General features: G+C 40.1%; 2 protein-coding genes across 2 annotated transcripts in view; both read left to right on the forward strand.

Annotated features, from left to right (window-relative positions):
- The first annotated feature begins 294 nt into the window (after positions 1-294).
- On the forward strand, positions 295-8,390 carry LOC106534693 (uncharacterized). The gene is made up of 11 exons (XM_014031411.1): positions 295-1,721; positions 2,768-2,861; positions 2,938-3,028; positions 3,154-3,394; positions 3,547-3,577; positions 4,123-4,213; positions 4,330-4,570; positions 4,726-4,783; positions 4,866-4,956; positions 5,090-5,330; positions 6,405-8,390. Exons 1-11 carry the CDS (start codon positions 1,326-1,328, stop codon positions 7,437-7,439), a joined length of 2,610 nt encoding a protein of 869 aa, XP_013886865.1. The 5' UTR covers positions 295-1,325; the 3' UTR covers positions 7,440-8,390.
- A 95-nt stretch (positions 8,391-8,485) lies between these two features.
- LOC106534725 (zinc finger protein 160) overlaps positions 8,486-9,701 on the forward strand; it is a 4,754-nt gene continuing 3,538 nt past the window's right edge. Inside the window, exons 1-2 of the mRNA XM_014031461.1 lie at positions 8,486-9,097; positions 9,232-9,372. Of these exons, the coding sequence (XP_013886915.1) occupies positions 8,834-9,097; positions 9,232-9,372 (405 nt within the window). The 5' untranslated portion in view covers positions 8,486-8,833. The remainder of the gene's footprint in view (positions 9,098-9,231; positions 9,373-9,701) is intronic.

Here is a 9,701-nt window from a genome sequence, read left to right on the forward strand (position 1 = left end):
CCTTAGACCCTGCTTGATCTCTTTACAGCCTGACCCTGACCCCAACACTAAAGGTTAACCAGGAGAAATGCGACCCAAGTAGGACTCTCTAGAAAAGTGGTGCCGCACAGTAACGCCCCTTTTCTGCATGTCCAGTCAGGTGTGTCCCTTTAACAAAGTCCGTCAAATCAGGTGTGTCACTTTAGAATCGCCTTTCCTTGTGACACGCCTACTCGTCTGCAGAGACCCCTACTTGGTGAAAACCCTACCCCGTAGCCCCGCCTTTTCCGGTGTCACTATTAACAACAACCGCTAGCTAGCTAGCTGTGCTCTGTGTAGTATTTCGGACTTCGGCCTCTTCAGGCGTTCTGCAGCAGACTTAAAATGCACGAGTACTCGAGTTAGAATCGGGATTTTGCTCCGTTCTCTGTTACGGTTCGTTGGGTCGGGGTACTGGGCCGTTTTATTTAGCAGACTGCCCGGAGTCGAGCGTGGAGTGAGTCCAGTTTGTTCTCGAGGTGAACTAACAGAGGAAGTTAGCAGAGAGTCGTTTCCGCTGTTTCTTTTTTCTTCTCGATAAACTCCTCACACCAGACGATTTTTGGACACAGCCAACACAGAGGAGCTGAAACCCGGTGGTGTCTCAGCAGTTTTTGTCAACGAGGACTGAAGAACCAGAGCTAAACGATGCGAGTTATATAGTCCTAAATACTGAGGGTTAGCTTGGCTAAACCAGCCCCTTGTTGTTCCACGCTTTACTTCGTACAGAGGGTCTGCCAGGGTTGCCAGATCGGAATGATAGTTTACAGCCCAAACACAACGTAAAACATACATGCACTTTATCAGATATTATATTTACTTTTTTTTTCATTGTAGCTCTGCAAAGGCTGTTAGAGACATTTATTGTGAAAACCTGTAAAAAAAACATATTGAAAGTGTCTGGGAATGGGTGGAGATATATGTGTTAGCTGCAAGCATGTGCATAACAAAAGTTAATAGCCCATGGATTGTTTTGCAGAAGAGGTCCCACTAAATATGTTGAAAAGCAGCACAATTTTTAACAACCTGTCCAAAGCTGTTTTTCCAGCCCAACTCAACACCAGCTCAAAAGAAGCCCAGTTTGACAGAAGCCCACTCTGGCAACCCTCAGCTGTTGAGAAATAATTGCTTGGACTCTATTGAAGTTTTAAACAATTGGATCTGATTTTATCCAGTTGCTAATGTTTGTCTGTGACGTATGTAGTGAGCCAGCTCGAACGTGAAGGAAGCTAGAAGCTTACTGGAATTTGCGTGTGCTGTAAATTACCATCCCCTACTGGGAAGGGAGAAGTACCAAACCTAATGAGATGTCTGTAAATGATTTCTGCAGGTTTTGTGCGACAAATTTAAGAATTTCTGGAATTCTAGCAAACAGCAAATTAATATTCGACAGTAAGGCTGTTGATGATATATCGTCTCAGCTGTCAAGGCTAGGTTTAATCGTTAAAAACACGCCGCATCGTTCATACCGGATCTGTCGTAGATGCTGCACTATAATCTCGAGGCTGCTACACGATACAGTGGTTCTTCAGCAATGGAAAGACAGTGAGAAGGCAACTGTTGTGGAGACCTGTCTGGAGAAAGATGCAAATGCCTCTGCCTCTACTGGCAAAGGAGACGGAGAGCCTTCACCACCCAAAACCGCAACAGCACTTGAGTCCGGGATATCAGCCAACTCGCCTGAGAGAAGCAGTATGGCCGAGGTAGGGTAATTACATTAGACATTGTTTGTCTGTCAACAGAGCCTTCAGCAAGTCCATCAGAAAAATAAACTTTTACCAAACTCTGAGAGAGTAGGACCACGACTATTAGAATTGAGCAAAATTGTGTAGGAAGGCCAGGCAAACTGAGAGCTAATGTAAGTGAACAAATGCAAAACACTGGAAGAAAACATCTTAATATTTGTCACCCATCGTATCGAAATGAGGATTAAGTCAAATTTGGTCAAAATGACCTAACCACACTTTCTGATTCCTGGCTTTAAAAGCTACATTTTGAAAACATTGCTAGCTCACATTGAAAAATTCAAAATTTTAAAGGCGATTTTCCTCAAACTCAAGTTTTTTTGTTGCTACTGTTAAAAAATGCTCCAAAACTTTGTTTAGGATTATATTTCAGAAAGACAAACAAAAAAAAAAGTGAAACCAACAGGTGTGTGGTCGAGTTGTAGTAAACTCATTGTGTAACTAACCCCACCCCCCCAAGGCAAATTTGAAAAATTCCAACAAAGTGGGTGGTGCCAAGAGACACTAAAGAAAATGGCCAAGTGTGGGGATGAGCAAGGTGGTGTGGTAAGGATGAGGGAACATGTCAGCTAGCTTTATTTTTTATTTGACAAACTAGCATTTCTTTCATGTATTATATAAAAAGTAAGGTAAAGTTTCATGACATACATGCAGCTGGTTTCTGCTTCATGTCTCTTTTCTTTCCTCTGCCTGGTTCATTTCTTATCGTGTACATGTGAGGGAAGTTGGTCAGTTTCTCCATTGAAACACAGGGAGTTACCAGACAACGCAGGTAGTTCAGGCACAGCGGGTCTAATCGGTGCCCAATCGGACCGAGCCACTGGCTCAAGGTGCTGACTCAGCAATGCATGAAGCTGGTGCTGCGAGGCAGTGGAAGACAGAATGGGTCTGGTTTCTGAGTGTTAAAGTGATTATAGCATCTTTGCTAACATGGAAGAAGCAGGTCGGAATAATGGATGGATGAAAAAAATGTTTAACATTTGTTTTCGTATAACTTCCTACAGGAGGCCATGGAAAACTCAGATGCTGTTTTGGAACCTGAGCATCATATAAAATGCGGCAGTCCTACGTGTGATAAAGACAGAACTTCAAATACGAGTAGGAAACTTTGCATTCAAAAGCAAAGTTACAAGCTTTGATGAAATTTATGCAACTAATGACCTGTATTTTCCAGGCATCCCAGTGAATCCAACGCCAAGCGATGCTTCTGATTGTTCTGTGTCTGAAAACAACTTCTTGAAAAACCCTGACAACATTAAAAAAGAGTAAGTTTCACAGAAACGGCTTTGCTTTTACAGACAGTGTATTGGCATCAAGACTAAATGACAATTACACCTTTTATTTAACTTAAGACTCTACAATCTGTAAAAATATATATGTGTTTTCCCAGACCTGATCTTCCTCAGGTGACAATTAGGTATGATGTGAATGAAAAGCAACTCCTCCAGTTCTTCAATAGCCAGTGCCCCATGTGTCAGTCAAACGTAAATTTGGAGAAGGTCGTGTGTGGCTCTGTCTTCACCCTGACCCTGAGGTGTCCTCAGTGTGGCTACAGTAAGGAGTGGAAAAATCTGAACATCATAGCAGCCGGTGATGAGCATCAGACAGAACGCACAGAAACTCCTTTAAAGGTTTTTGTTGCTGGGTTTTTCCTAATCTTTACATTTGACATAGGATTACATCACAAAACTTTAAACACACTGTTGTGTTGTATGTTCATTTTAGCTAGGGCCAGCAGAATCTATGTTGTAACACTAAAATCTAACCTTACTTGATTTCACAGACGGTGTCAGACAGCGTTCCCAAACTTGACGGTAAGAAAGACAGAATTTCATAAATGAGTAAGAAAATTATGAGAGAAATCTTGTGCCAGCTGGAATAGAGTTTGAATTGCTTCGATTGAATCTGACTGTGCATAATTTGAAATAGAATGCATTGGTTTGAAAATGAATTTTACTCAATTGAAACTGAATTTAATGGTTTGAAACTGAATTTAATGGTTTGTATCTGAATGAATTTGCTTTGAAACTGTATTCTGGTCTATTAAAAATTCAGTTTGACTACTTGGCCACCCTTGAAAAAGAGATCTGAGATCTCAATGGGACTTGCCTGGTTAAAGAACGGTAAGTAAGAAAATAAATAAATAAGTAAATAAATAAATAAATAAATAATTTAGTGAAATTTATTTTCCAACCAATGCATTCAATTTGAAATTATGCACATTCAGATTCAATCTGAGAAATTCAAATTCAATTCCTGCCGGCACAAGATTTATCCCATAGAAACTTTGCAATTAAAAGGAAAGTCACAGACTTTGATGAAATTTTTTTTTTTGCGACTAATACGCTGTGTTTTTCAGGCACCCAAGCAAATCCAACACCAAATGATGCTTCTGACTTTTCTGTGTCTGAAAATAACATCTTGCTAAACCCTGACAACATTAAAAAAGAGTAAGTTTCACTGAAACCGCATTTGAAATCAAGACTCTGACTAAAATACAGTAACTGTTTTTATTGCACAGACTTGCTGTTCTACAGTCTGTAAAAATATATATATGTTTTTCCAGACCTGATCTTCCTCAGGTGACAATTGGGTATGATGTGAATGAAAAGCAGCTCCTCCAGTTGTTGAGTAGCCAGTGCCCCACCTGTCAGTCAAAAGTAAATATGGAGAAGGTCATGTGTGGCGTTGTCTTCAGTCTGACCCTGAAGTGTCCTCACTGTGGCTACAGTAAGGAGTGGAAAAATCTGAACAATAATAGCATCCCAGCAGTCGATGATACACATCAAACAGAAACTACTGCAGAGGTTTGTATTACTGAGTTTTCCCTAATGTGCTTTACATTTCATACAAAATTGTCTCGAAACTTTAAGCAAACACTGTTACAATGTATGTGATTTTTAGCTACGGCCAGCAGAATCTATGTTGAAACACTTAAATCTAACCTTACTTGACTTCACAGACGGTGTCAGACAGCGTCCCTGACTTTGACAGTGAGAAAGACAGAACGTCAGATATGAGTAAGAAACTTTGCATTTCAAAGGAAATTAACAAACCTTGATGAAAATGTTTTTAATGCGACTAATATGCTGTATTTTCCAGGCGTCCCAGCAAGTCCCACACCAAGCGATGTTTCTGACTGTTCTGTGTCCGAAAATAACATCCTGCAAAACCCGGATGAAATTAATAAAACGTAAGTTTTATTAAAATGGCTTTGCTTGTACATACAGTGTGCAGATAATGGAATCAAGGCTCTGACTAAATAATTACTCTTTATTGCACATATTTACTGTAAAAATATTCAATGTGATTTCTCTTCCACCCAGAGCTGATCTTCCACAGGTGAAAAAGGGGTGTGTTGTGAATGAAAAGCAGCTCCTCCAGTTGTTCAGTAGCCAGTGTCCTGCCTGTCAGTCAAAAGTCCATATGGAGAAGGTGGTCTGTGGCAAAGCCTTGTCCCTGAACCTGAGGTGCTCAAAGTGTGACTACATTAAGGAGTGGAAGAATCTGAACTGTAAGAACATCCCAGCAGCCGGTGATACACGTCAGACAGAAACTACTGTAGAGGTTTGTGTTACTCTGTTTTTCCTAATCGGCTTTACATTTTACTAGGGATGGGTACAGAATTCGATACTTTTTAAAGACGACCGAATTCTGTCGGTACTACCAAGAACTTATTCACGTAACATCAAACGGTTCCATGTTTCAGTACCTACATTGTGACCGTATTGGCGTAAGAGTGGGAAATTTTCCATGCTTGTCCTGAACGCGGCTTCGCGCAAGAGCGTAATGATGTCAGCAGCCGCTGGTTCAGTAGAGTTCGGTGTAGCTTGAAAGCCCCGCAGCTCCTGGAGTAAAACTCGCCCAACAGACCGCCTCTGAATTATCTGGTGGATTAATTATCTGGTGAGCACGACGTTCACTTGCTCAAAGTAAATTAAAGTACAGCCACTTTCTTTATTTCATCCGCCATTAAACAGAGACCAGCAGAGGAAAACAACAGAGGTGATTCCCGACAGTCCGAACGTGTCTGACCTAAAGAGCACAAGCAGCCAGCTTTAAAGTGTTGGACGTGTTTTGGATGCTCAAAACGTAGCTTAAATACCTTTTTATTTACTTTAACTCCATCCTCTTGTTTATTTGATTTAAACTTATTTGCCTTCCATGGACCTCTTATCACACAATTTTCTAGCGAGGAAATGAAATCAATAAAAATACGTGGAGCTGGATTTTAATTTGTGCAATTAGACAAAACAGTCTTGTCGTTTTCAAGAGTTTTCACAAAGAAATTTGATAAACAACTGATGTTACAATACAAAGAGTTCGATGTTTTTAAATTTGTTGAATTTTGTATATTAAGAAATATGTTTAAAAAGTTTATTATTATTATTAATAAAAAAAATAAAAATAAATGACACAAAGTACCGAAAATTGGTACCGTTAGGTAGTGGTGCAGATTCCCAGGTACCGGATATTGGTACCGAATCGATTCAAATGTCAAAGGTACCCATCCCTACATTTTACACAGTTAACATTTTAAAACTTTAGGCAAACACACTGTTGCGATGTATGTGATCTTTTAGCTGCAGCCAGCAGAATCTATGTTGAAACACTAAAATCTAACCTTACTTGATTTTACAGACGGCATCGGACAGCGTCATTGAGTTTGTTTATTTAATTGCTGAGGAGGAGAATGATGAAATGGACTCACCAGTTATCTCCAGTGGCCCCAGTGAGGAGGATTCAGGTGAAGAATGGGACCCTGAGGACGAGGTTTTGTTTGGTGGGGAGCCTCATACCGAGTCTGATGATGATGATGAGTATGACGATGAGAATATTCCTTCCAGTCACACGGAGCTCTGCACAGACTGTGGGAAATTTTTTAGAACGGGAAGGCCCCACACATGCGAACATATAATCAAACCCTTTTCATGCAATACTTGTGGGAAGAGGTTCATAAATGAGACGTCTTTAACATATCACACAAGAGTACACGATGCAAACTATGTGGTGTCATGCAAATGCTGCTACATGAAGTTCAAAAATAAGGCAGACAAATCTGTTCACGAGAAGAAACATCTGACTGAAGAGAAGCCGTTTAAATGTCTCGACTGCTCGGAGACATTTGCAACATATCCTAAGCGTATGATCCATATGAAAGTACACAGGGAGGGACCAGAGGGGTTAAAATGTCGTGAATGTGGGTTGGAGTTTAATCGAATTGAACATCTTCGGAGGCACATAGTTGTACACACAGGTGAAAAGCCTTACAAGTGTGTGGTGTGCGAACGTGGCTTTAACCAGGCCGGGAATCTGAAGTCCCACATGCGCCTGCACACAGGAGAGAGGCCGTATATGTGTCACCACTGTTTCCAAGGCTTCAATCACAATGTGAGCTTGAAGAGTCACATCAAGCGTTACCACACACCCGGCTCTGAAAATGGACAGAAGAAGGCAAACAAAAGGAAACATGACGATGAGGATTATCAACCTGATGGAAGCAAAAACGAATCGGAACAGGATACAGACGATGATGTGCCGCCAAAAAGAACCTATCGACGCAAAACTAAGAGCACAGGTAGACCGAAAGGAAGGCCAAAGAGAAATAAAGCAGATCCTGTTTTTCAAGCAGAAGAAACACAAGAACGGAGCTCAGACACAGATACAGAAAACTAGAAGGACTCTGAGCGCAAACCTCCACCAAAACTCCAGGGTGACACAAGCAGTAATATGTATGGAACCATTAAACACACAATAACCTTGCTGGGGGAGGTAACTAGTATTCCTTGAAGGATGGGTTTCTACATGTTTTATTTTTTATAAGATGCCAAACGGGTGTTCTGCATCTGTATTTTTTATTTTATTTGTATTCTGAAATGGTATGTTTAGCAACATTTGTTCTTAAAAAAATGTCAGCAGGTTTTCTTGTTAAAGGTAGAATATCCAAGTGACTGATGCCACTTGAACAGTTTGCAAGATTTTTTTTTCATTTTATTTTTTACACATTTTTTGTTTTGTTTTAACATTTCTATGTTAAAAATTGTGTCTCTGAATATGTCAAAATGATTTTTAAATGGAAGGGATTTATTTATTTATTTTTAATATTATTATTATTATTATTTTTTAGAATTTGTATCAGCATTGTGGGAAATTCTGGAGGAAAATATGTTCAGCTGCCAGTGTCGAAAAACATTCAAATTGGTTTTGGAGATTTAATTAAACTTGTTTGCTCTGTACAATGTTCTGAGATGGCTTTTTGAATTGATGTAAAAACAAATCAAAGTAAGCTGAAAATATTAGGCATCTTCATTTAATTGTGGAGAGCTGGTTTTTTTTTTAAGAACGACTTTTTTCAGAGATGCAATTTTCATGGGATCCTTTTTTTAATTTCACATTTATATTATGTGCATTCCTAGATTTTGGAGCTCTTGAGTAAAAGTRTCCAAGTATTTTCTTCTCAGACCTACATGACAGGACTATTACAGATTAATTTGGCCACATCATTACATTAATGGATATAACTTTTTCCAAACTGATTCAAAAAGTTCAAGTTTAAAAGTCTGTATTTTGCTCAGTCTTTTGTTTTGATTTTAATATGTTTCAATAAAGTTTTTAAGGGAAAAAGAAGCCCTTGGTCACGTGAAGCTCTGCAGTTTACAATGGGCGCACTCTTTTTCTACCAGCCGTGCGAAGACCCGGGTAGAAATGACGCCGAGCGGTGAAGGGAGGAGCTTCTCCATGATTGGAGACCAARGAAGGTGTTCGTCGGAGGAAGGAGGTGTCGCAAGGACGAACGCGTCTAACCGCAATAGAAACGTAAAAATTAACAAAGAATTAACTACTGGTTAACATAATTCTAGGATTCATCACATTTAGCAGATTCACCACCTAGCCACTATCCGTTTTGTCAGCCGAGCTGCAAATGGTGTGCAGCCAGTGTCCGCGGCCACTCTTGACCGAACCGCAAAAAAACTGCAGAAGAAGAAGACATCGAAGGAGAAAGGGCAGCAGTGTAAACTTGTGAATCCGTGTGCTGACTGGTGTAACTTTTTGCCTCAGCAACAGAAAAAATGGTGTGTACTTGTGCGTTCCCAGGATGCTCAAATAAAGCGAAGTCCTTGTCGCCGTTTAAATTTCACCGAATTCCGTCAAAGGACGTGGACCTCCGAAAGTTGTGGCTTACAGCGATGAAACGCGACGTCAACACGCCGCAGACTGCACTGAGACGGCTCCGGGTTTGCAGCGCTCATTTCACGGACGAAGATTATACAGAACCATCGGCTAACGAGAAGGGCCAACGCTTCCTAAAGGACTCTGCTGTTCCCTCCATCCAGGTTAGCTTGCTAACGATATTAACCAAGTGGTTTTTTTTTTCTATTTGATATGTTGACATTTTATTACACATTTCATACGAGGAAATTGCACGTTTCGTTTGACAGCTTTCTAAAAAAAACAAAAACAATTTCAGGTTTGCACCACCCCTAAGAAGAAGACCTCCACATTAGCATGTAAAGTAAAGCTTGTTCTTCATGATGGAGGTCCTGAACAATCATCCCAGAAACCTTCAGCCTCTGGTCACAATCTGGAAAGGCCTGTAGTTAAAGCTGAGGTAAGAAAACAGACAGTTGTGTGCAAATACAATTTATCATTCGATAAATCATTGTAAATAGTGTCTCAAAGGGTARTAGTGTTCATTGGATCATGCTTTCTGTGAGATTGTAAACAAAGCCACAACACTTGATTGCTAATTTGTGTATTCTTGCTGGAAATGTCAAATTTATGACGTATGTTTGCTTTTCTGACAGTAAATTTGTTATCAAATGCACATACTGTAAATGTCCTGATGCATCTCAGTAATCCAGGTAAAAAATCAAAAAGAAAAAAGTTGTATAGGTCTTCTGGACGGGTTCTTCTCTATTGAAACGTTTCGTCTCTCCT

This window comes from Austrofundulus limnaeus, unplaced genomic scaffold (assembly GCF_001266775.1).
Source record: "Austrofundulus limnaeus strain Quisiro unplaced genomic scaffold, Austrofundulus_limnaeus-1.0 Scaffold6, whole genome shotgun sequence".
NCBI classification, from domain to species: Eukaryota; Metazoa; Chordata; class Actinopteri; order Cyprinodontiformes; family Rivulidae; genus Austrofundulus; species Austrofundulus limnaeus.